This window comes from Lipotes vexillifer, unplaced genomic scaffold (assembly GCF_000442215.2).
Source record: "Lipotes vexillifer unplaced genomic scaffold, Lipotes_vexillifer_v1.1 scaffold1303, whole genome shotgun sequence".
Taxonomy (NCBI): Eukaryota; Metazoa; Chordata; class Mammalia; order Artiodactyla; family Lipotidae; genus Lipotes; species Lipotes vexillifer.
In genome coordinates, this window is record NW_006785848.1 from 978,625 (window position 1) to 1,005,531 (window position 26,907).

At 46.0% G+C, this 26,907-nt stretch overlaps 1 protein-coding gene across 1 annotated transcript; it reads right to left on the reverse strand.

Annotated features, from left to right (window-relative positions):
- Positions 1-485: 485 nt before the first annotated feature.
- CUNH3orf52 (chromosome unknown C3orf52 homolog) lies at positions 486-26,497 on the reverse strand. Its single transcript, XM_007458165.1, has 6 exons — positions 26,360-26,497; positions 20,354-20,483; positions 14,437-14,564; positions 8,641-8,711; positions 5,601-5,782; positions 486-490 (listed from the first exon to the last, which is right to left on the reverse strand). The coding sequence occupies exons 1-6, from the start codon at positions 26,495-26,497 to the stop codon at positions 486-488; spliced, it is 654 nt and encodes a 217-aa protein (XP_007458227.1).
- Between the last annotated feature and the right edge of the window lie 410 nt (positions 26,498-26,907).

Below are 26,907 nucleotides of genomic sequence, written 5' to 3' on the forward strand. Positions count from 1 at the left end.
GCCTTTTCCTCACAGCCTTGCTTGGAGGTAGATCAGACATCGGAGTGGGACGGAGGATTTCAGGGAGCGATTGGCTCAGCTCTCCCTCACCTCGCCTCTCCCCGTTCTCTCGCCAGGGGCTCAGGCTGGCGGGATGCTGCCTCAAAGGCCACCCTTATAAGCCCTGAAGAGAGCGTGTCCACGTGTGGGTGGAGGCAGAGAGTGCTTCAAGAGCAGCAGCGACCTGGCCCTGCAGGTCCACCCGCCGCCTGGTCACCCCGCCCCATCTGGACCCAGCTGGGGCAGCCCTGGGTGCTGTTTTGCTGGACATAGTGCCAGACTCTAACTGTGCAGAATCAGGAGAAAAAGGGCCGTCTCCAGCCCTGTAGTCACTGTGGGTCCTTCTACGTTAATTCACAGGATCTCTTCTGTAAAACGGAATGAATTCTCCTCATCCCAAAGTTCAGTGGAGTGCTGCTTTCAGACACAGATCGACCTCGACCACTTCATTCTGAAAAGAAAATACAAAGTCACCATTTTTTAAAAAGCATGGTTATTCTAAACATTTAGTTTTTTCTTTTACTTCATTGGGTTTGATTATAAACTCTAATGTAAAAGTGGAATATCTGTAAATTCCTAACAGAGGTTTACTCTTCAGGCAACACACACACACGCACGCATGCACGCGCACACGTGCACACACACGCAGAGGCACACAATGCAGAGGCGCACACACGCACACAGAGGCACGCATGCGCAAACACACACGCACGCATGCACGCAGAGGCACACAACTCTGAACTCCTTTCAAAAGGCAAGTTACATTGTTTGCTTATTTGCTTCGGTATAATTCATGATAAATAACATTTTGACGAGGCCCTTTGGATGCAGAGGACATTTTAACAGTCTTTTTTTCATAATCTAACCATAAAAATACCTCTGAATTTTCATTTTTAATACAGCACAATATTCAGTGAGACATTTTGATGAGGGAAATGGCGCACAGCTGGCCTGACTGAAGCAGAGGTACACAGGCAATGACTCGGGACAGGACATAGGGGACCCACGTGCGCCACAGCAGGGTTCTGGCAATTGCTGTTGGGGATGGATCATTCTTTACCATCAGGAGCTGTCCTGTGCATTGTAAGAGGTTTAGCAAAATCATTCTGGCCTCTTCCCACTAGATGCTAGTTTTCCACCAACACCCCCAATTGTGACAACTAAAATGTCTCTAGACTTTGCCGAATACCTCGGAGCGGACAAAACTGCCCTGGCTGAGAAGCAGTGCTCTTTGGCTAAACTCTGTTTCCCGGGGAATCTACCAACAACCTAAATGTTTTCCCTTGACACCCCAGGCAGTCCTTTCAAGGGCAGAATGCATACACTGGCCTCACTGCCAGCAGCCAGACCATCCATTTACCCCAAATCTGTGCAAACGAGATTCATTATTCTCATTGCCTAGAGCTTTTTCCTCTTCTCTCTCACATTAATCAGTTTTTGCTTTTGTTCCTTAGTCTACTGGTTAACTCCTTCACATGTCAGAAAACACGACAAAATAACTTACCCCACGTCCAAAATAACTCATGCAGCTGTTTTACATTGTAAACCAGATTTCCCCTCCTTGTCTCTGGACCCCTCCCTCCACTAGGTGAAGAATCAAAGGTAGAAGGGAGGTGGGGGCAGTGATCCAATAAAAAAAATTCCCTTAACCCTGAGGACATTATGCCAAGTGAAATAAGTCAGACAGAGAAAGACGGATACTGCAGGATCTCACTTATATGTGGACTCTTAAAAAACCGAACTCACAGAAAAAGAGATCAGATTGGTGGTTGCCAGGGGTGGGGTGTGGAGGAGGGGGAATTGGATGAAGGTGGTCAAAAGGCACAAACTTCCTATTATTACAACATGAATCAGTCCTGGGGATGCAGTGTACAGCATGGTGACTATCACTAACACTGCTGCACGGTACCTTTGAAAGCTGCTAAGGGAGCAGATCCCCAAAGTTCTCGTAATGAGGGAAAAGAAACTTTTGTAACTATACGAGGTGATGATGATGGCTGTTAACTACACTTATCACAGCAGTCATTTCCTAATACATGTGTCAAGTCATTATTCTGTACCCCTTAAACTAACACAGTGCTATTGGTTAATTATATCTCAATAAAGTTGGAAGAAAATATAAATTTAAAAATTCACTATGGGCTTCCCTGGTGGCGCAGTGGTTGAGAGTCCGCCTGCCGATGCAGGTGACAAGGGTTCGCGCCCCGGTCTGGGAGGATCCCACATGCCGCGGAGCGGCTGGGCCCGTGAGCCATGGCCGCTGGGCCTGCGCATCCGGAGCCTGTGCTCCGCAACGGGAGAGGCCACAACAGTGAGAGGCCCGTGTACCGAAAAAAAAAAAAAAAAAAAAAAAAAATTCACTTATGACTATAATATTAAGGGAAGTTTTTATTTGTAGAAGGCATCAATATGCCTGCAGTTAGGCCGAAGAGTTGTCATATGTCCAAATTAGAGAATGAGAAATACACACAAAATCCCTTAGGAATCCAAATTGCAAGCTAATTTAAGGTTCTGACTCTTTAGCACACACATAGGAACCCCAGAGGAACTGCAGCCCGGCTCCAGGAAATCCTTGGAATTCCTGAAATTGTAAAATTCCGTCTAGGGGGAAGGGTGTGTGCATTTTTTCCTGGGAGAAGGTACAGTGGCTGTCTCCAAATTCTCTAAGGAGCATATGAGCCAAAGAATTTTAAGAATCTTTGCTCTTTGTAGAACAGAATTGTGGTTGCCAAGGGGGATGGAGGTGGTGGAGGCATAGACAGGAAGTATGGGATTAGCAGATGCAAACTATTACATATAAGATGGATGAACAAAGTCCTACTGTAGAACACAGGGAACTATATTCAATATCTTGCGATAAACCGTAACGGAAAAGAATATGAAAAAGAAGGTATATATATGTGTAACTGAGTCACTTTGCTGGACAGCAGAAATTAACACAACACTGTCAATCGACTATACTTCAATAAAATAAATTTTTTTAAAAAGGAGGAAAACATTAAAAAAACAAGCAAACAGGACTTCCCTGGTGGCGCAGTGGTTGAGAATCTGCCTGCTAATGCAGGGGACACGGGTTCGAGCCCCGGTCTGGGAGGATCCCACATGCCGCGGAGCAACTAGGCCCGTGAGCCACAACTACTGAGCCTGCGCGTCTGGAGCCTGTGCTCCGCAACAAGAGAGGCCGCGATAGCGAGAGGCCCGCGCACCGCGATGAAGAGTGGCCCCCGCTCGCCGCAACTAGAGAAAGCCCTCGCACAGAAACGAAGACCCAACACAGCAAAAATAAATTAATTAATTAATAAACTCCTACCCCCAACATCTTCTTTAAAAAAAACAAAACAAAACTTTGCTCTTTGAAGAATCAGAACATCATCTTTGTGGGACGGTGCCTGCCCAGCTCCTGACAGGAGCGGGGTGATACCTTGCCAAGCCCACCGTGCCTACGAACACAGGGAGCTGGCGTCAGTACCCCCCGGGCCTCACTGGTCCCTCCCAGAGGCCTCACACCCCTCTCTTGCCTCCCTCTGGACTTGGTTCTGAGCTGCCCCTCCCTCTGCCTCCCTGCCTTCTCTGCATCTCTCTTCTTCCTTCCTCGCTTCCCAAATGGTCACTGTCTACCCTTCTATTTGAGAAGGGACTGATACTCATACTCCTGAAAATATCAAACACTGCCCATGCTCTGCAAGGTTGGGGTGGGTCACAGAAACCCCCATCCCCAGGAAAAATGCCTGAGAGAAAGAGTACCGTCTCCTGAGGAGCAGAAACAGTGTCGCTCAGGCCTGCATCCCTGATGCAGAGTCTGAGGTTCAGTTCCAGGTCTTCTGTCAGACCTCATAAGCCACCTGCCCTCATAACATGGACCTGCCGGCCTCATAATCCTCCTCAACCTTGTCTCACCCTCCTCCCACCCCCTGGCCTTCATTTAGAAAGTGCTGGGGACCACGGCTTTGAAGAGGAGGCTCAGAAAGTCAAGGTCAGTCACCACACAGCAGGCAGGGTGGGCCTCCCCTCTCTCTGCCGTACACAGGAGTGGGCTGAAAGGTCCTTCCTTCCTTCCTTCCTTTTCTCCCTCTCCCTCACCCCCTTCTCTCTTTCTAAAATTCCTGTACAGGGGGCAGAACCTCCTCACTCCACACAGTATGTTATCTGCCTGGCCCAGAGACACACTTCATTTTTTTAGATGCTCAGTGAAGAAACTATTCATTTATATGACTTTCCCAGTGAGCTAAAAGTTGGCCCTCTGAAAGTCATTCCTTTTATTCATTTGGGGAAAAGAGAGCTTTAAGAACTGCTTTATAAAACTCTCTGCCTTCCCAGGCCGAGATCAGTTCACTTCCACTTTCCGTTCCCAAGAACTAAGCGTCATCACAATAAACGCCTCTTCTCACAGCGTGTGGTAATGTGTGCGCTTTACAATCTGTTGCACTCTCCTGACCTTCGGCTGCTGGGCCCGTGCCTGCCGCTCACCACATCTCCTTCTCGTTCACCTTTTTCATTCATTCAACTAGTATTTACCACTGCTGATGTGCAGTGTTTCTGATGGGTTGTGGCTGAAAAACCATCCAAGACTGTTGGCATTAAACAAGAGCTAAAACCTCTCCAAGTGAGGAATCAGAAGTGGGAAATGAGAAGAATGGGAAGTAAGGCCAAAGCTCAGTTCAGACAGACATGAGGGAAGGAGGTCTCGAAGGCTGGCGGTCATCTCACCTTTCCACCTTCCTTTCTGGCAGGTTTTGTACAACGTTCGCAGATTCTGACAAGTAGGGTATCTTCTATGCTTGTTAAAAAACATATCCATTTCCCCATCCTTTTCTTAGTTTTAAAAGTAGATGAGTAAGTGTATTACAATCTTCTATGGAAAGAGACAAACTTGTCTTTTTATGTCCCTCTATTAATATCTTAATGCAGCAGTCCCCAGCTTTTTGGCACCAGGGACCGGTTTCACGGAAGATGACTTTTCCACAGACTGGGGGTGGAGGTGGGAGTCGGGGGGTGTTTCAGGCGGTAATGCGAGCGATGGGGAGCAAGGGGGAGAGCTGGGGGGTGGCAGATGAAGCTTCACTCGCTCGCCCGTCGCTCACCTCCTACTACGCGGCCCGCCTCCTAACAGGCCACGGACCGGTACTGGTCCACAGCCTGGGGGGTTGGGGACCCCTGTCTTAATGGACTCAGTGGCCTTCAATAGAAAAAGAGATAGATTCCCCATACTGAGGTCATCTTTCAACAATTTAACTATATTGTTTACTTCAAACTCTTCAGCACTTGCTTCTCTTGTGAGACCAGTGTTTCCATGAAGGTTTCTAATGATATTCTGATGTGGGCTATGGGGCTTAGAAGGTGGGTGAACCACAGCAAGGAAACACATAGCAACCCTCGTGTTTATAGTTTAGTTGTTTCCGTGACGTTTTTTCCAGTTGCTCTGTCTGCTCACGGAGGGCAGGGACTGGGTGACCTCCACGGAGCGTGGAACATCACCTGCTCAGAAAGCAAATTGAGCCATCTGCCCTGTCTGGTTCACTTGTTTATCATCACAGCTCTGCCTTCTGATGTGCTCGACTTACCAGAGAGCCAGAGGGACGCTGGGTCAAGCCCCAGAGTCTCACAACCGGACACGTTCTGATCATGGAAATCCTGCTGCAAAACACCCAGCACCAACTCCTCACTCATCACATACTTCATAAAGTTGTGGTCTTCCGATGGAAACCCAAAGTGCAGGTGGTAGGTTATTGTGGCGTTTTCACCACTGAAAGGCAAACCAAACAGAGAAAGTTAAAAATATCAACAGAGGGCTTCCCTGGTGGCGCAGTGGTTGGGAGTCTGCCTGCCGATGCAGGGGACACAGGTTCGTGCCCCGGTCCGGGAAGATCCCACATGCCACGGAGCGGCTGGGCCCGTGAGCCATGGCCGCTGAGCCTGCGCATCCGGAGCCTGTGCTCTGCAACGGGAGAGGCCACAACAGTGAGAGGCCCGTGTACCGCAAAAAAAAAAAAAAAATCAACAGAATCACATTGCAACTCAGGAAACTGATTTTAGGAAGAACATCTTTTTAGTTCTGCATTCCCTCCCAGGACAAAAGAGCAAAGAGTGTACTGCCCTAGAAGCCCCCTCACCAATGCATCCATCACACAAAGTTGAGGTGGTCCTAACCTCCTCCTTCCACCTAGAACCCATCCCCTTGGAGTCCTCCAGGAGAGGCCATGCAGGGGAGATACTGACTCAGCTATTGTCAACAAGGCTCCAAGAGCTGTCCAACACCAGGCTTTACCCCTGAGGCAGGCCAGGGAACCCCTTTTTTTCCCTGTTCTCACACCACAGCCTCTCCCTGCCCCAACAAGTACGTGTCAGAGCTACTCAGTTTAACCAGTTCATTACTTAACCTATAAAATGTTCAAGGTAGGGCCCAAAGCTACCTGCCATCGGCTGGATGCAGACTCGTAAACTCTCACAGATGACCCTGGGTACCAGCAGCAAATCATACCTCCCTGGTTTGTCCCCAAAGTGAGAAACTTTTTCTGTCCCATTTCCACTTCCTAAGGTTTTGCAACTCTCAGTAAGGGGACCTAAGGAAAGGGAGTTTTCATCTTCTTAGAACATGCTTTCCCATTTCTAAAATAAAAATAATCATGAGGCTATCCTCAGCTAATCAACAGTCTATACAGCTTGTTAAATGCTACCTTAACATTTAGATTTCTCAACAGATATCCTTTGGTTCAAGAAGGCCTAGATTTTTAAAAAAGGTCCAGATTAAGAGCCAGCAATAAAATATTTAAGAGTGGCCACATCTGAGACCCTCACCCAAGGGCAAGTTTGTGGGTTTTTTTGTTTGTTTGTTTGTTTTTTTAACATCTTTATTGGAGTATAATTGCTTTACAATGGTGTGTTAGTTTCTGCTTTATAACAAAGTGAATTAGTTATACATATACATATGTTCCCATATCTCTTCCCTCTTGCGTCTCCCTCCCTCCCACCCTCCCTATCCCACCCCTCTAGGTGGTCACAAAGCACGGAGCTGATCTCCCTGTGCTATGTGGCTGCTTCCCACTAGCTATCTATTTTACATAAGGGCAAGTTTTGCAGGCAAGCCCGTCCCAGGAGTGATTCAGAACACTGTCCCTGCCAACGACTGGCAAAGAGCTCCCTCTTGTGGCCAGAGGTCACATAGGCCAATACTCAGACACGCGCAGGCTTTGGAGGCAATGCGTTTGTTTCTCAGTTCGACATTGTTGAAACTCTCTCTGGACTTTAAAAAATGAAACAAAAATGTTTCCCAGCAGAATTTCTTTATCCAAAAATCCTAAAACCCTTGGGTTTTTCTTTCAAATAACTTTTAAAAATAGATTCTCTCACATTATTCTTCAGATTTTGTTTTACTCAGTTTTCTGATGGGTTTTCTCAGTGTTTACCCCAACCCGTTATGCAACCCCACCTCCTCTAGACGCGTAATATGGGCTGGATTCTTGGTAAGACCCTTTACGCTCTGGATATCCTTCCTCTCTCACCTCTGTCTTTGAATTGTAAGTTAGGGCAAGCGCACTAAGAGGAAAGTTGGGTCTGATTATGCATTTCTCCCTTTTCTATTGGCGTTTTAATACCAGTAATTTATGAATAAAATAGGTTAGGTCAAAAGTGTCACCATAAGGTAGCATGCACACTGGCGGTCCATAAAGAAGGAGGAATAGTGCTGTGGACAAGGCAACCTGCCACTGTGTTTTCAGACTCCAAAGCCCTTTGGTTTTACCCCGCTGTGCACCGGTGCTTCCCCTCCCAGGTTTGGGAAATTTATGGTTTGAGAGGAGGAACCTCAATGTATAATTGCCTTTGATGGTCACATTCCAGAGATATCTTAGGTACAGCAGGTAAAAAAGCTTTGCCTTGTAAATCTTGTCCTAACAATATAAAAGGATAATCAAATGACTCTCCTACATACATACACACTTTTACCTAAGTATCTATAGACATATATAAAAACATTAGAGATTAGGGGGAAAGGAAACAATACATATGCGTGCGTATATGTTACACATGTATAATACACAAAGTATATATGGTAAATACATGCACAGAAGAAATCACACAGACCAGTGATTGTTGTTCATTTTGTAGAAGGGAGTGGAATTCACTGCGGAATTGATTGGCACATGAAGTGTCCAGGGGTAGTGGGGCAAGGGAAGGCAGGATGTGTACTTTGCTGGTAGCATGTATCTTTATTTTTTAATATTATACAAGGAGCATGAAATTTTATATGACTTGTGTTCCTCAAAAGCAAAAGCCAGTACATAATCACAGCACTGAGATCTATTTCTATTTCTACTCTTAGCTTATTCGAGCATCTCCTGGGAAACAGAAATGGTTTGTCTGGGCTTTTCCTCTATTCCCTGTTACTGTGTTGAGTCATATAATTTATCTGGGTTTCATTTTTTTCCTTCGTAAAATAAGGGCATTGAGCTAGTTGGCCTCCAAAGACCCTCCCGGCACTGACACTATGGTTCTATCTTCCGTTGGTCCCCTCCGTGCTTTCAGATTAGGGAAGTCCTTTTTGGTAACTAGCGATGAGTGTCGATTTCCAGAGAGACACCAGCACATAATGCTCCACATTCTTACCTGAAGTCTATGATTTCAACTGAAGTAAAGTAACGGCTCAGAGCTGGTGATGAACTGTACACATCTGTGAGCTAAAACAAACAGGGCCAAATTAACAACCACACACATTACTGCCAGATCGTACTGCATATCACCTGACAAAGCAAAACTACTCCTAAGCAAAGGAGATCCAACTCTAGGGAGGAATTAACCTACCTAGAGGCTCTGGATGAAGAAACAGGAAGGGGTGGGCCCCTCACCAACCAAAATTCAAGTTAGCATTCATTTCAAGGGATCTCATTTGTAAGGATCAAGTGACCAGGCTGGGATTTTCAACATCTCGTATGTTGCGCTGAGACCTGTGGCCTTACTGGTCGGCAGCCTGAGCCCACACAGACCCGAAGCGCCATGGGAAGGAGGGAACCCCCGCGGGGCTAGAAAGACTGCAAAACAGGCTGCTCAGGGCCCCGTTTATAACCGAACAAGGGCCTCTTCTCTCCTTTCTCCAGAGCTTCACTCCAAGGAGAAACAGCCACGCTGTTTCTGGATAATGGGACCAAGTGGGAGAACAACGGCAAAGATTCGGAGTTCTTATTTTATCCATGAAGTGTTGCAACCGTAAAAAATAATGACATCTGTGTTCCCAACTACCCAGGTTTCGTGCCCTCACATTTTACCATATTTAGTTGAGCCCTTTACGTGAAGAAACCCAGCACAGCTAAAGCTATTCCTACACACTATTCTGTTTTTCCTCCCTCCCTCCCCACTACTAACCACTGTCCTGAAGCTGGCATGTATCTTTTCCATGCATGTTTTTATAAACCTAACACTCCCCTGTGTAATCATAACTATACATAAATTTAATGCACATTTTTATTCAAATAAAACATACCATACTCTACATAATCTTCTCTGACTTGCTTTTTTTCACTCAAAATCACATTTGAGGTTTACCCATAATGGTACGTCTAGATGGAGGTCATTCAATGTGACTCCTAACTCTGCAGAGATTCCATGAAATGATTGCTCCACTTCATCCCTTCCCCTACTGGTGGCCATGGGCTTTGTTTCCGATTTTCTCCTGCTACAAACTATGCTGAGGTGATCCTGCCTGAAGTTCTCTGAGACTCTCTTCTTATACAGGTAAGATTTTCCCTGGGCCATATACCAAGAGATGGACTTGGGTCCAAGAGTGAGCACATCTCTACCTTAACTAAGTCTTTCTGAATTGCTCTCCATTTCACTCCCCTCCCAGCAATGTATAAATGCTCTATTTCCCACAGCCTTGTCAGCATTTAATGTTACCAGATTTTTCCATTTTTGCCAATCTGATGAGTATAACATCGTGTTTTACATCATTTTCATTGGCAATGTCTCACTTTCTAGTGAGGTTGAGTATCTTTTTGTGTGTTTATTAACTCTGTGGGATTTCTCACCTTTGAATTGCCTATTAGGGCCCTGTCTTCCTCTTGGGTTTTCTTATCCAAACTGATTGGTGTTACATTCTGGACACTAGCTGTTGGTTTTGTGTCATAAATATCTTCTCCCAGTCTTTGATTAGTCTTTTCATCATGTTTCAGAGATGTGAATTCTCACCTGTAGTACCCGAGAACTTGTGGCTGAATGTATTTACGTTGCATCTCTTTAAAATTTACTTTGAAGGTTAAATGCCTTGTTCTTAGCAGGCAGGAGGACAGTGCTGGGATCTGGGTATACCCCCCAGCATGGACCCAGCTCTGAGGCTGGAAGCAAGCCCACGGCCAAGCCTCTGAGAGCCCGGCCAGACCCACTCCTGCCGGCCTAAAGCCTCAGCCCTGATGTTTTTCTAGAAATTCCACACCTACGGTTTCTCCCATGCTGAGCCTGGCACGCCCTGAGGCATCCATCACGGCTCGGTGCCTCACTGTTTTATCCAGCAGCAAGCAGCAGAACTACCCACGAGGAAAACTTGCCCACCTGTCTCCCACCCATTCCAAGCGGAATCTCATGGAGGCTGCATCCATATTTCGCTCCCACTTAACTCACTGGTGACAATTCATTCTCTCCAAGGTAGAGCAGACGGGATTAGAGCGCCTCCTCTAATCCTGTCACTATTGCTATGATCTGCATAAGAATCTTGACATAAGAGGCATTGCTATCTCTGCTATCTCTCCCTTTCTCACTGATCAAAAAAGAAAAAAAAATGCCAGGCATTCGGGGGAGATTATAAAACATGGCCCAGGCCACTCTGCTAGTAAGGGATTCAATCCTAGATGTTACAGACACTAAGGCCAGCTTCCTCACGTTTTATCAAACCACCCAGTGGAGATGAAGCAAGAAGGAAAGTGGATCCTTCTGAATATCAAGGAGGAAAGTAGCATTAAGTGTTAAGAACTTTGGGGGAAAACGACTGGGTCATCTTATAGTTTCTGAGCCCCAGAGAAAAGAATATTGCCAACAGGCCGACAGTCATTTAGAAGACCCGGGAGGTTGGAAAGTGGCTCTCCCAGGGCTGCACAGAAGGAGAGGGAAGACGATGAGGATGCTACAGATGGGATTATTTTTCAAGAGCTGAAAATAATAACAATAATAACAACAATAATGCCACTCTCTTCCTTTAAGATTGAGCTTCTTATGTCAGGAATTATGTTTGTCCTTCCTTCTTTTTTCCCTCCCTCTCATCCTTCCTTTATTAATCCTTAGGGCCCTAATCACTGTGTTTTGCATATAGTAGGTACTCAGAAAAAATGTTAAGTTAAAATTTTATGTTAAGAGATGGAGTGGTATACTAGATCACTTTCAGTGTCCACGCTAACATTCTTTTTGGTGGCATGGTCCCCGGCTATAATTAGGACATATTTACATATTTAGGAGCTGTTAACCACACTACCCACTTTGGGACCAAAAAAGTGAAAAGAGGGGCTCCTCACCCCTTGCTCTGGTGTCTCTCACACTATGCCTGTGAGGCTGGGTACAAACTGAGCTCGGAGCCCAGTGAGCTGATCACGAGAGTCAGGTACAGTGTCTCATCAAAAACCAGCTTCCAATTATTTACAATAGCCAAGATATGGAAGCAACCTAAGAGTCCATCAATAGATGAATGGATAAAGAAGATGTGGTATATAGAGACAATGGAATACTACTCAGCCATAAAAAATAATAAGATATTGCCATTTGCAGCAACACGGATGGACTTCAAGGGTATTATGAAATAAGTGAAATAAGTCAGACAGAGAAAGACAAATACTGTAAGATAACAATTATATGTGGAATGTAAAAAATAAAACAAACTAGTGAATATAACAAAAAAGAAACAGACTCACAGATACAGAGAACAAATGAGTGGTTACCAGTGGGGAGAAGGAAGCTGGGAGAGGCAAGATGGGGGCAGGGGATTAAGAGGTACAAACTACTATGTATAAAATATATAAGCTAAAAGGATATATTGTACGGCACAGGGAATATAGCCAATATTTTATAATAACTATAATTGGAGTGTGACCTTAAAAACTGTGAATCACTACGTTGTACACCTGAAACTTATAATACTGTATATCAACTATACCGCAACTTTTTAAAAAGTGATAATGTTAAAAAAAAAAAAAAGAAAGAAAGAAAAGAAAACAGCTTCCAGAGGAAGATGCAGCTTCCCTGCATCAACGCTAATTCGGCAACAAGCACGTGGACTGAGCTACGACACCACAGAGCTAATGGGCTGGCTTAAGCAGAGTATCAGCCCCAACCCTAAGAGAAGGAAACTGGCAGTGAGATATGAGAGGGGCCAGGAAAACTGTGTTTAGAAAAGCAAGACAGTAAAGCAAAAGAGAGGGCACAGTGTTTCAATATCGACTCCCATTTACCTTCCATGTCCAGAAGCTTCTGGAAACTGGCCTAAGTGGAAGAAAGGGGTTCTTGACCTGATAATTAGATAGTAATTAGATAGTAATATCTCTAAGTTCCTCATTTTTGTTCCTGAACATATTTGATTGGGAAGCCAGGGGCAGGAGTCATTTCAGCTCACTGTACCTTACGTTTATCATCTGCAAGTCAGATAATTCTTTTAAAAAATGTTTTACAGGGCTTCCCTGGTGGTGCAGTGGCTGAGAGTCCGCCTGCCGATGCAGGGGACACGGGTTCGTGCCCCGGTACGGGAAGATCCCACATGCCGCGGAGCGGCTGGGCCCGTGAGCCATGGCCTGTGCCTGTGCTCCGCAACGGGAGAGGCCACAGCAGTGAGAGGCCCGTGTACCGCAAAAACAAAAACAAAAACAAACAAAGAAAGCACCCAAGGGACTTACTTCCCTAGTGGTCCAGTGTTTAAGACTCCGAGCTTCCACTGCAGGGGGTGCGGGTTCGATCCCCGGTAGGGGAACTGGGATCCTGCATGTCACGCGACGTGGCCAAACAATTAAAAAAAAAAAAGGGCAACCAAGAGGAAAGTAGCAACAGGCTATTCACTCAGCAGCTTGCTCTGGAAGCAGGTGGCAGGAAAGGAGGAAAAGGGAACTGCAGAAAAGATATAAAAAAGGAAACGAAGGAGGAAGAGAAACCTGGAATAATCCTCGCAAGGTACAAACTCCTGTGATCAAAGGGGCAATCAAACGGTATGCACCTGGCTGCCCAGAAACTGACTCTGGGGTGACCTAGATGGAATCAGATGGAAGCCAAACAAAGAGGGCTCACTCCATTCAAACTATCAACTGCAGGGATGAAGGTAACAGACGGCAGGCTAGTCTTGCTTAGGTTTTCTTATCAAAAACTTTTCTGGGTCTGGCCGTGAACCACCCTGTCTTTGACAAGGTGACCAGGGCTGCCCACCAACCCTCGTGGTCTGGCTGCAGAGCCCCCATATTGCACAGAGGCTCATTCTCCTGCATTTCCTGCTCCGTGAATGATGTCACCGTCCACCCACGTGGCCACCCAACCAGGAGCCTGGAGCCATGCTCTCCCTCAGACCCACATCCAACCAGCCATGAGGTCCTACTGAGGGAGAAGACCTCTGAAATCTCACTTGAACCTTAATTACTCCCCCTGACGTTGCCCTAGTTCAAGGCTCTCTCATTTGTCACCCAACTTATTACAACACCCTCTAACTAAGCGCTCTACTTTCAGTGTTTTCCCATCATCACACACAACAACTAAAATCAGAAGCTGACCGTGTCAGCCTGCAGATTAAAATCCTTCAGGGCCTCGTCAAAGAACACAGAAACCTTCATGAGCTGACCCGTCCCCTCCTGTTCAGCCTCACCTCTGCAAGTCCGCTACACAGTATGCAGGGGCCATAGCACCCTGCTGGGCACATCCTCTAGTGTTCGCTGCTCTCTAATCTGGAACACCCCTACTTCGTATTTCAAGATTCTTCCTGAGTGTCACCTCCTCCAGGAGGCCTTGCGTGCCTCCATCCCCACCTCCGTGTTTATATAAAACACACTGTACGTATCTCAGTGATGGAACGTATCACACTGTTCATAACTATTTAATTGCTTCCTCTACTTGGACTGTGAGCTCCCATTGAGGGCTCAGACTCTGTGACCCTGGCACCGGGCATGTTGCTGAGCACATCGCAGACCCTCAGTGAAACTTCAGGTTGAATCAAATATAAGACCAGAATGAGAAACAGAATGCTGTCCTCCAGGATGCATTTAGCTGGAGGCCAGGGCTCCTCCCTCTGGCTTTGCACTACAAAAAATCCATTTCTAAGCCCGGGTTTCTGCCACTACCCACAGACAAAGAATCCAAGCTTGAAGCTACCTACGGGCTATAGCTCTAAGCCAACTGCTCCAGGAGAATTCATACTCTAATGCTGAGAACTCAGTAACAATGCATAAGGTATCCTACCCTTTTCGTGAGCAGGTCAGGCAATTTCTCTTCAGTAACACACTCCTCTGGAATCTTTAGCGTGACCAAGAATGTTTTATTAGATGACAATTCAAGTATTTCATTTTCATCCTCATCGACATAGGTTACTAAAGAGAATGGGGGGGGTATAAAAAGTAAAAGTAAACACATGCATAAAATAATAAACTTATTTACTCCATTGACTGCTATACTTAAAAAACAAACAATGAATATTCATCAAGGATAAAGCCTGGACACAGTAAGCAAGAATAAGCAGAAATGCTTTCTCTTCTCAGTAAGGCTGAATAAAGACAAGGGCTCGCCTCTATCATGATATAAATTTTGTTGTTTTATTTGACGCCACGGGGGGCTCAGATTCCACTGAACACAGACTGGGAGAAGGGTGGTGGGAGGAAGCGGGAAGAACGTGAACTCCTTTGTTAAACTGACCCTGTAGCTTAGCTACATGCACAGGTGTCAAGGCAGACGCTGGAGACGTTCTGGAGGAGCCAAAAGACAACGGGGGACGGGGGACAAGGAGTAGAGCAAGGAACTTTGCTGAATCCTCTTCGGTTCTGTACACATGCTGAGGAAGTGACCATCCTCGAGCAGAACAGCTTGGGGATTAGAATCTGAGAGCATGAGCATGAAGTCATCGCTCTCCAGGATGTCCCACAGCGGGGATGTTGACACACTCTGTTTGCACTCAGAGCCCCAGGGCTCATGGGACTTACATTCCTGGGACAACAGTTGGCTGCTTTGTTCTAAGGACTATGAGCTAATTGATTTCTTAAGCAGTTAGAGCCAAAGGAAAAACACACGAAGTCGGAGCCAGGAGTTCAAAGCTGGCATGCTGGCACTAATTATGCTCCCCTGACTTCCTGCCGGGGTCACTCGGGGACAACCTCTCCGGCCCTGAGAAAGGCGTGGGTGACTGGAACCAGGTGTTTGTCGTGAATTTTTTTTTGTAATCCCACACCTCAAACATAACATTATCAGCCTCTTTTACTGGACTCTGAAAAGGCCACAGTGGCATCAATTCTGGGTTTATGATGGAAGAAAGAGTCCTGGTACTTATTCCCTGAGGAAGTCTGAAGTGTGAGGCATGAGAAGCAAGGGAATGTGCAGGAGAATTAACAGAGCAGGCCGGAGGCTGCCAGCCTTAGCAAGTCCAGCGCAATGTTGGCCCCTGGCTGGAATCTGGAGCTTAGATTTCTGGAGTGTTCCCACGTTTCCTGGTAAAGAGTGGCTGGCTATGCCTCAACTGTTTGCAGAAACAGTGTGGCTTGTGCTGAGCCTCTCCTTTCCTTCTGGGAGTCTGGAGTTTTGGTAGGTACCGGGCAGAGCCTGCCTATGAGACCAACTCCAATAAAAACTGAATCTCTAATGAGCTTCCCTGGTGGACAACATTTCACACATGTTGTCACAACTCATTGCTGGAGGAATTAAGTGTACTCTGTGTGACTGCACTGGGCAAAGACTCTGGGAAGCTTGCACCTGGTTGCCTCCATATTTTCCTTTATATCCTTTAGCTGTAATAAATCAGTCATCTTTATGACTATATGCTGAGTCCTATGGGTCTTACCAGCAAATCACTGAATCTGGGAGTGATCTTGGGGACTCCAACACAGGGAATTATCCCTGCATCCTTATTTGTTGTAAGTCATCATGTTATTTTTGTCTGAGAATAAAAGTTATGCCCTCAAAGCAGAAAACTTAAAAGGATAGGAAATTGTAGCAAAGCAAGAAAAAAATTACTAATAATTCTTTAATCAAAAGGTCCCCCCCATATTTTATATTATATATTTGAGGTCTTAATGAGAAGGTAATTTGTATACTGCTTTTTGTTGTTTGTTGTCATCATTTCTTATCTGTCTTGACTCTTTTGTTGCTGTTTACATATCAAAAGCCATTCCCCACGTGTTTAAAATTCCTTGCAAAGATTATTTAATGGCTGCACTAATGTTCTAAAACCATTTAGTGTTTTTATCTTTCCAATTCATAAATGCTGCTGCAATGGGTATCTCTGAGCTCTACACCCACCACATACATTTCCAGAGTAGATATCATTGCCTCAGAAAGGAATAAGGATGCCAGAGAATGGATGCAGGAGTCACAGAACTGCTGAACTCAAGGGCACTAAGAAATGCCAGGTTTGCCTTGTGCTAGCCTCTCCTTCACACTGTAGACACAGCCCAGGCTCAATGCCTTAAGCCGAGCCGTGATCCTGAATTTGCCATCACTTCAGTGGTGTCCCATGGGCAGAGTCGGGGGAGAGCCCACTCCAGGTGCAGGCAAGAAGGGCTGCACAGTCTGTAGAGAATTAATAATAAGAAACCTGACCACAGGTTGGCCTGCTTGTATTATCACCACATCATGGCCATTCCTGTCAATGTCAGTGACAAGCTACAGCTCCCCACTGGGCACCTCATTCTGGGTACCCTACTGGCCCCTCCCCAAATGGGATATCTTTCCGTAGTGGGATGTATTTAGTGTCCCCTCTGGGTCCACTCCAGCTCCACATTTATTATCACCTCCACCTCTGAGCCTCAGTCTGGGGACTACAGAGCCCCGAGACAGGAGAGTAAGGAGTTGGGAGAAAGGGAAGGAGGAGGGGAATGGCAAATGGAGGTCCTGAGAAACTTCACTTCTTTTTTTTTTTTAAATTTTTCTTTTTATTTTTTGCGGTACGCAGGCCTCTCACTGTTGTGGCCTCTCCCGTTGCGGAGCACAGGCTCCGGACACGCAGGCTCAGCGGCCATGGCTCACGGGCCCAGCCGCTCCGCGGCATGTGGGATCCTCCCGGACCGGGGCACGAACCGGTGTCCCCTGCATCGGCAGGCGGACTCTTAACCACTGCGCCACCAGGGAAGCCCCGAAACTTCACTTCTTAATGAACCAGACAGCATCACTTCTTAAAGAATATGTACATTCATTCTTTTGTTTTTTAATTGTTATATAAGTTACAGGTGTACAATGTAGTGATTCACAATTTTTAAAGGTTATACTCCATTTACAGTCATTGTAAAATACTGGTCATATTCCCCGTGCTGTACAATATACCTAACAGTCTGGATTTCTTTCTCCCCTACCCACATATCGCCCCTCCCACATTCATTAACGAATGCACAGCCTTCGACTCTCCCACCTGCCCTTTTCCCAGACAGCAGCATTTTCTACACAGTGCCCAGAAGTTCTACCAATACTCGATTCATATCAACGGGCTTGACGATTGGACAATGGCTGATTTTTGCAGACTGTCATCCCAGAAGTGCCCGCGGAGCTGCTCTGGGTGAGGCTGGGACTGTCATGGAGGGAGTCCTGTCCCTGCTCCTTTTTACCCATTAAACCCGCCACTGCCTACTATGACCGTCCCCACAAGCCCAAACTCTTGAAAGTTGAGATGCCAAGTAAAATAAAAGTATTTCCCTGATTTAAAGAAAGTAAAAGTTTGAAAATCTCTCTTACAGCATTAACATATTTTAAACACAATTTTATAAACAAATTGAAAACAAAGTTTGCACCGCAAGTATTAAAAAACTCTTCCCTGAATCTGATCCTGTGAACTCTCACGTCCCCCTAAGAAACTGTGGAGGAAATGGAATCCCTTCTTCTGCAGGTCGCTCTTTGTGATTTGAAGAGGTCAAATGACTTTCTGAGAATGAAAATGGAAGACAGCTCTTGGATCTTGAGTTTGTTTTTTTTTTTTTTGGGCCACTCGGCTTGCAGGATCTTAGTTCCCCAGCCAGGGATCGAACCCGTGCCCCCTGCAGTGGAAGCATGGAGTCTTAACCAATGGACCGCCAGGGAAATCCCTGAGTCTTGAGCTTTAGAATCCTCAATATCAAACCAACCAAATCTGTGGCATCATCCTTTGTTATAGGCCCCAGATGCCAGCCGATGGTTCAGCCAACTTTTAGGACAGCACTGGCTGCTTGTGATAGGACAAGGCTGTGTGACTCAATTTCAGTTTCAATATCCACATGTGGGAGATGATGGGAAGAGGGAGTATCAACACTCCTACCAAAGCTATTGTCCTCAGTGTGATGAAGGAGGGGCAGCACCTCTTATCAACTTCTCCCTGCCTCAGGACCAGCCTCTGGCCTCAAAGACCCAGCCATTCCACCTCAACACTGCCTTAAGTAACTAAGCAAACATGCTGCCTGCCTGGGAAGCTCATGTGCTAGAGGTTGGCACACCTCATCAGAGTCTTCCTATTTCTTCAGGTACTGTAAAACTTTGAGACAGGAGATGAAAGGGTTGGGACAAGGAGGAACAGGAGGTGAATGACAAATGCAGTTCCTTAGGAGAATTCCCAGGGCCCCCTCTGGAGAAACTCAGGGGCTGCCATGCTTGCTCTCATCCTGTAACTTGGTTTGCTATGGAGAGTCCAGCTCAGCCCTTATCTTGTGGTGATCGGATCACCCTCACAAGTATCCCAGTTCCAGAGAGCCCCCCTCACACCCCTGTACCCTACAATCACCCACACACAGAAAAGAAAGCATTTTTCTTCTTTCCTGTTTTGAAATTGAAATGTTGCCCACTGGGGTGGGGGGCACTATATTTATGCATCATAAAAACCTTAATACTGATAATCATAAAAAAGTTAGCAACTACCTAAAAGGTTTTAAAAAGATGTGGAAGGGCTTCCCTGGTGGCGCAGTGGTTGGGGGTCCGCCTGCTGATGCGGGGAACACGGGTTTGTGCCCCGGTCCGGGAGGATCCCACATGCCGTGGAGCGGCTAGGCCCGTGAGCCATGGCTACTGAGCCTGCACGTCCGGAGCCTGTGCTCCGCAACGGGAGAGGCCACAGCAGTGAGAGGCCCACGTACCGCAAAAAAAAAAAAAAAAAAAAAAAGTGTGGAAGAGTACATCATGCAGTTAGAAAAACAAAGTGTTCACAAATAATTTTTAATGAATTGGCAAAATGATCTCAATGTAACATTAAAATCCTGAAAGTGAGCCACAGGATGATAAAAAACAATCTGATCGCAAATTATTTTTAAAATACAAGTAAGAAAAAGACTAGAGAAAAATATAACAAAATATTAATAATGTGGATGGGCTTTATGGGTAACTGAACATGTACTATGTTCATATTCATAATAAAAAATAAAATGAGATAATGCATGTAAAATATATATTTAGCACCATGTGAGTTTTTGTTTTGTACCACATACAACACAAATATAACAGTGATTTCTACAATAAATTAAAACAATGACAGCTTACAGATACATGGTTCTATAAAGTTTTTTAAATGCTTCCAAATACATTATTCATCATTTTACCATTACAATAATATACTAGGTATATCAGATAAAGTTATCGTTACACAATAATTACCTTTTTACAATAATTATCTTTTTTTTTTTTTTTTTTTTTTTTCCGTACTGTGGCCTCCCCTCGTATTGGCCTCCTCCGCCATGGCTCACGGGCCTAGCCGCTCCGCGGCATGTGGGATCCTCCCGGACCGGGGCACGAACCCATGCCCCCTGCATCGGCAGGCGGACCCTCAACCACTGCGCCACCAGGGAAGCCCTACAATAATTATCTTTACTAAACAAATTATTTTAAAAACTTTTCAAACAGGCATGGGTAAGATACAATAAAACATAGTGTTTATGGAAATGAAAAATTTAAGAAATCTTCAACATCCAATGGGTAGAGTTTAAAGTAAAACAATGACCCCCATACTTTTTCCAGAGTTTATAAAACACACAAAAAAGAAAAGAAAAAAGAAAAGCAAAAATCATGTATATCTCCCATCTGTACAACATATCACAAACCAGTTTTAAACTCACATTATAAACAATGAAATAGCAGTGAGTACGTCTTTGATTTCAGCGTTTAAGTACCGTAAGCATTACATGAGTTCTCAAAATGCGTCAATTTAGTCATGTTTAAAACCTCTTACCTCCAGTCAGACATAAGCTTATGGTGATGACTATAACGAAACCTAGGAAAACAGAGGCAAGGACCATCCACAGTTTGCACTTTCCAACCAAGTTCTTATTACAGGAGTTCCAAGGGCTTTCCTTGTCAGCCTGGAAAGCAGAGGGAGACTTAGAGGCAGTCATTTGGTTTCAACAAACATTTTTTAATACTCACTATGGGCCAGTGACACAGAAATGAAGGCAGCAGGAGCCTGACCTCAAAGGGCTCCACCCTACTGAGTCAAGTTTACAAAAGGACAGAATGGAACCTCACAAAGAAGTTAGCAAGAAAATGCTCTGGGGACTCTGAGGTGGGAAGGATGGGCAGGATTTTGAAGGATGGACAGAGAAAGGCATTCCAAACCCAGGAAAGAATATCCTCCGTGTCGACTCACAAAGAAATTGGCCAAGAGATGCATCTGATAGGAATGTGGGTTTCAGAGGCAAGTAATGAGAGTTAAGATTAGAGGGAGTGAAAGGCTGAAGCATATCTGAGAGGGTCTTGAATGCTGCCAGAGCAGTTTGGACTTAAATTGGCGTGTACTGGGAACTCATTGAAGGTTTTTGGCACACAAAAGCTGAGGATAAGATTAAGAGAATGATGTATAGTTTAGACCAAGAAAAAGCTAAGAACCTTCTGCTGGGGCCCAGACTCTACGTAATAAGGGCCTGGAAAGGGAATGAAAGGGAGGACAAGGACGGGAGAGATACCAGAAAATAAGCTGCAATGTGTGTAGTGAGGCAGAGGGTGGGGTTAAAGTAAATAATTTCAACCGCTCTGGTCTACTGAACATCAACACCGTTTCACTTCATCTGAACACCCCTGCAAGGGAGGCATTAACCCATTTCAAAGATGCAGTTGGGAGAGATTAGCCAGGACTAACCCCTGCTGCGTGACACTGCCCCGCTCACTCGCTCTCCCATTGGTCTACAGCGTCCCCCAGGCACTGTGTGGGGCTCCAGGTTATGAGTGCGCCCGGCCACCTCCACTCGCAGTACTGCCACCTGCCCCTAAAAGGTCCCATTCCTCTCCTCCTACTTCCTACATGGAGACCATGGGAAACAATGGAATATGATGCAGAAAAAATGTGTTTCTGTATCAGGATCCCAATCCCAGCTATACCACTTAAAGGCAGGGTGACTATCAGCAAACTCCTTACTGAAACTCACCAGCCCCAAGGTCCTCACCTGTAAAACACATAAGTAATAAATCTAGCTCATGGGGCTGTTATAAAAACTAGAGATCACGCACATGAAGCACTTGCTAAACAAGGGTAGAGTGGAGGTCACACTTCGGGACCCCTGAGCGCACTTGACACTGGGTCTCAATACACAGGAGCCAGTGGTTACATGGAGTATTCACCTGCCTCACCAAGCGGAAACAGGCACTTCCTGAATCCGTGCCTCGTTAACTTTCTCTTCCGTCGTGATTTTAGTGGCAGCCATCAGAAAAGGAAACTGTCCACGTAAGGTCTACAGTTTAATCTTTCTCAATGAGAGGGTCCAAGCCCGCATATCAGAATCACGTGAAGGGGAATTTAAACAAACACCTAGGCCCTACCTGGACCCAGGGCATCAGATTGCAGGGAAGGTGGGAGCAGACCCAGTTTGTCAATGTAGACTTCCCAAGGTAAATCAGCTGCTTTACGAGAGGTGGACCCCTGGTCTGGAGCCTCCCTGCTCTTCAGGAACCTGGTCAAATCTCTCCTTTCATGGAGGCCTCCCTACCAGCCCACCCGTGGAGAGATCTCCTGGTACACACAGCTCGTCTGCCGCTGCCACTGCCTGCCTTGTCTGGTTTCAGGTCCGAATATAAACAGATACTGGCCATATCTTCCTAGGGAAAGTGAAACCACATAGAAGGAAGGGTGGCTCTTAAAATTCCCCACTCTTATATCCCACACCTCTGCCTCATACAAGTAACAGGCACTTAATAAACGTGTGTTGCTTAGTTATAGTGGGCGCCCAAAATTTTGAGAATGCACTTTGAGAAGCTGTAGAGTAGAGGTCACACTTTGGAGCCCCTGCATGCACTGGCCCTTCGGGTGGGGTATGAGGGGTGCAGTAAAGGCCCCGTCAATATCTGGACAGAGGGAAACCCTCCTGAGGTAAGTGGGTGTGGAGTCCAGGGATGGCACCACCGCTCACCCCTACCCACAGACTGAGCATTGCTCCAAGGTCACCAAAGCTAGCGGCTCAACAAGGCACACAAGAAAGAGGAGTCCCAGTACAAGAAGGCTTGAACTTCTCAGGGGACAGAAACATATCTTTCTATTTACAGAGCTCCTGAGACACACGCCATTTTCAGTCCTTGTACAAGACACAGCAGGAACCATAAAGATTAGTGCAAAATGAAATGGTCTGGAGTCTCAAATGAGCCCATGAATGAGGGTCAATGCACCTCTTTGGCCCTTTGTGCCTTCACCTATGCTATCCCTTAGAGACCACAAACTAGGATACGCTGGTGGTGTGAGGAGACCAATATTCGGACTTCCTGGGGGAACTCAGCTCAGAATTATATAGCCCTCCTCTGTAGGAAATGCCTCTTCCTGTCCAGCCCATCACTGCCATCCTACAGGCTGGCCCCTTCTCCTGCCGTCAGCCCAAAGGCAGAGACCACTATCCTTTGAATGACTAATCTTCACATATTTTAAGTCATCGTAAAATGGTCTGTCAGACACACCCAACCCATCAACAGAGTACAGCGCTTCTCAGCGGTCTGCACACTAGAATCAACACAGGAATTCTAGTTTTTCGAAGTGCCCCCAAGAGAGTCCACCCTGCCTTGAGAGAGCCTCTGATCCGGCAGATGATGCTATGCACACTGGGCCATGGAAACACAATGCCTCCTTCACTGCCTTCTTTAGCATTTCTTGCCCAAATTCTAGGTCATGAGGAGAGGCCACAGGCAGGTTCTTCTCCAGAGCGGCTTCTGAAGATTTTTGCAAACTGCATCTTACACTCCATGGTGGCAGTATATGGCCCAAGAATTTCTGTGACTTTCCTCTGACTATTCCCCCAGATATATTCACATCTCTCTTCAAATAAGGTGCAAATACATGACATAAGGTCCTGAAACAATGGTAGGACTACATATCTCTTGGATACAAAAAGCGTTTCTTCTCTTTGGCTCAATTAGGAAAAGGTATTATATAGATCAGGGGAAATTTTTCTTCATTGTGGGATTTAATCCACTTGTTGACTCAAGCACAAAAGAGCCAGTTGATTCTTGTCCTAAATTCTGAACAACACATGTCAGTGGGCTAATTTTTAGCTAGCCCATTCATATATGTATTGCCTGCCTCAAAACTACCCATGGATTATTATTGCTATTATCAAAATGATGCTGCCATCCCTTAAAATGCCTCTGGGACTTCTACCTGAAAACTGAGGTCAGAGTCCATGAAATGAACCATAAAAGAAAAGTAGACTTACTCAATTATCCCTAATGCCTTTTCCAGTTTTGACCCAACTATATTGCCATGTTTACAGTGATGGCAGGCAAAGTGAAGTTCAATGGCTTACAATCCTTTTCCCTCAAGCCCCAAACCCAAATTAAGAAACAGAAAGTTCTTTCTACTGCCTTTGAATACCCTCCCAGATTAGCCCTTCCAAGTAGGAAGATACCCATGATATGGGATGTCTTCTTCCCGATCATTCTCAAACTGTTCCCTGCTCGTCACGCATCTGCCCGTCTGTTCACGTCTCCCTCGTCATGCCAGATACGCTACTCAATTCCTCATATTTCACCTACGTTCCATAACTTACAGAAATTAGTAATCATATATAACAGGCAATTATACGTAAATAAATATGTTATATCTATTTATATATTCAAATTATGTACATATATATAGACATATGAAATAAATCAACAAAAGCAGCATAGGTGTGAAAAACAGCCTGAGTTCAATCTCAGAGCCACCACTGGGTGAACTTGAGTATTTTGGTAATGCCTCCTGAGTCTCAAGTTCTTCACTCAGTTTCTTCTGTCAAATCAGAATGCCACCCACTTCCTCTGAAGTTTGTTGTGCTCATTAAATGCATTTATGGAGCAGAAGTGTTTGGCACATGATAGGTACAAAACATACGGTAAATAAAAACACATGGACTTAATGCTACATTTCAAAATTGGAAATCTTAACATACAGTTTAAAGAGACCTACACACAAAAGTCTTAAGAGTCTGGATCTTGTGCTTGTGGCTACATTAGTTGACTTTTCAATTTAAAATACACTTCAGCTGATTCTATGGAACCAAAGAGAATGATTAACACATTAGATGAGGATTTTTTTTTCCTCTTTTTAAAAATTATTCCTCTTCAAGCATTTCTAGAATGTTCTCCAAGTGCTGATTTAACCCTTCATCTTCACGCCATTCTGTCCCTCACACAGCTTTCCTATTTCCTACACAGCTTTGGATTTCCTACAAAGCTAGTTCACAAGGAAGTCTCAGATATCTGTATACACCTGGCTAACAAGGAAGTAATTAAAACATGAAAAAGCAATCTCTACCAGGTAGGTTAAATGATAATAAAATACTGACACCCTGTATGTGTCCTGCACAGTCTGCTCCTCCACTGTATTCAACATGCATTCCCAGGCCTCACAAAGAAGACTGGTTGGCCACATTACATTACCACCAGTTGACAGCTAGGAAAACATAGACCTTAGTGCCTTGCCTTGGGACACACCTTTTAACGGGGAAGTTGTCACCAGAATTCAGGTCTCTGGATTCAGTCCCAAACCATGGAGTCCCTGGGGTGTCCTGGGTCTATCTGACATGAAGCAAGTACTCCCAATTCCCATTCCTAGACATTGCCTTGGAGGATCCATACAGCAAGTCCACAGTTGCAGCCACTTGCACAGAGATCAAATCATCTTCCTCCAACTTTCATTTTTCTATGGTATTCATCTTTCATTCAAATATAAGGTACCAAATTACTCTCCAGGGTACCTATAAAAGCAGACTTTACAGTATTACTAGGAATCAAGGAGGAAGCAAAAGCAATGCTTTCAACTTCTGAATTTCCTGCTTATCCCCGAAATCAACAGTTGAGCTGCCAAAGGGATGGCAGTAGAGGAGAGGGCCCTAGAAAAATCAGGTTGGAACCATATGTGTATATATGTGGAGTTCCATATACCAAGTAAACATCAAGCCAGTTAGAAGGGTTAATCAGAAGGTAGAATTCAAAGTCTCTGCTGTGTTACAAGCATCCAACCACAATGAATAATTTTCCTGCCCCTGTTAGAGCTGAATCAGAAGGGTTCAGCCTAAACATCACCAGGGACTTACTTAGAAACTGAGATGAGGCCAAAGCAAATGAGGCATAGCCGTGTTCTTTGAGACAAGAACTTGGAAATTATTTCCCTTAGTTGAGCAGGGCAAGTTCACCCCCCAGGCCTTCTGTACCTGCTCTTTTCTCCCTTCTCCCCTACATCTCTTCCTGTGAAATCAAACGGCCAGACTGAGAGAAGACAAAAAGTGTAGACCCAGGGGATGGCGAACCGGGATGGGGGATGGTGGGCAGTGGGTGAAGGCTGGAGGAGGGTGGAGGGTGAGGGCAAGTAGCAAGGTCGTATAGGAAAGGAAGACAAAGAATTCTCAAGAAAAGGAGACACCAGTTATCGCTGGTTCTCCCTACTGGAAAAAGAAAAACCAAATTCAAAGTTAATGAACTTTTTAAAACCACCTCTACCTCTGGGGATTCTCTCTCTGAAGAGAGGAGCCGCACACCTCCCGGATAAGATTCCTCAAGTTCCTTGGAGCCGGAGGGATCCGAGGGGCCTCGGGCAGGCTCAAGGTGGAGGGCATTGTTGTGTCTGCTCCATTCAGGATATTCCAGCGCGCACCACCGGCGCTTGGGGTCTGCTGCGCCCAGAGAGCTGGCTGGAAACCGGAAACTGTGCGGTGCCAGGCCCGGGTCCTGGCCGCCAGCCTGGCTCAGAGCCCGTCGGATGACGCCGCCAGAGCGAAGACGACCTTACCTGAACTGGGCAGGGCTCCTCCTCCAGAGCAAAGATGCCCTGGACGGCTCCATTGAGAGGCGTCTGCTCGTCTGGCTGCCCCTGGATCACCGAGAGCTCCAGCTCATCTCCTGGCGATGGGGGCCTGGCCCCCTCCATGGACGGGGAGAGGAGGATTAAACAGCCCGCCAGGAAGCAGGACGCATACACCCGTGGGCGCAAAGTGGCCTCGAGCGTGGTTCGCCCTAAGTCCCCGGTGGGCGGGGCGGGGAGCCCTCGGGCGGTGGGCGGGGCCTGGTGGGGCGTGGGGGGCTGGAGGCGGGCTTTGACGCCCGGGAAGCTCCCCTAGCTCCCGCCAGGTGCCGCAGGCTTGTTCTGCTGTGAGCTCCGGAACACAACGGAAGAGGGCTGTTTTTCTGGTTTGTTCAGGGCGCTGCTTGCTCTGCCTTTTGCTATTTGTACATATACAAAGCAGAAGCTGAGCCGAGGGCCTGATTGGGCATCGGGCTGTGGCATGGATGGACATTCCACCCTCCTCGAGGAGCTGTCTGTTGCACGGGCTTGCCCCA

What these genes read in the sequence shown, in the direction of transcription:
- CUNH3orf52 (XM_007458165.1), bottom strand. Translation starts at nt 26,497, where the DNA reads ATGGAGGGGGCCAGGCCCCCATCGCCAGGAGATGAGCTGGAGCTCTCG. An exon ending in AAGCTTATGTCTGACTGGAG is followed by an intron (nt 14,565 to 20,353) that starts GTAAGAGGTTTT and finishes CATTCTCTTTAG; the next exon opens with TAACCTATGTCGATGAGGAT. An exon ending in GTTGAAATCATAGACTTCAG is followed by an intron (nt 5,783 to 8,640) that starts GTAAGAATGTGG and finishes TTTGCCTTTCAG; the next exon opens with TGGTGAAAACGCCACAATAA.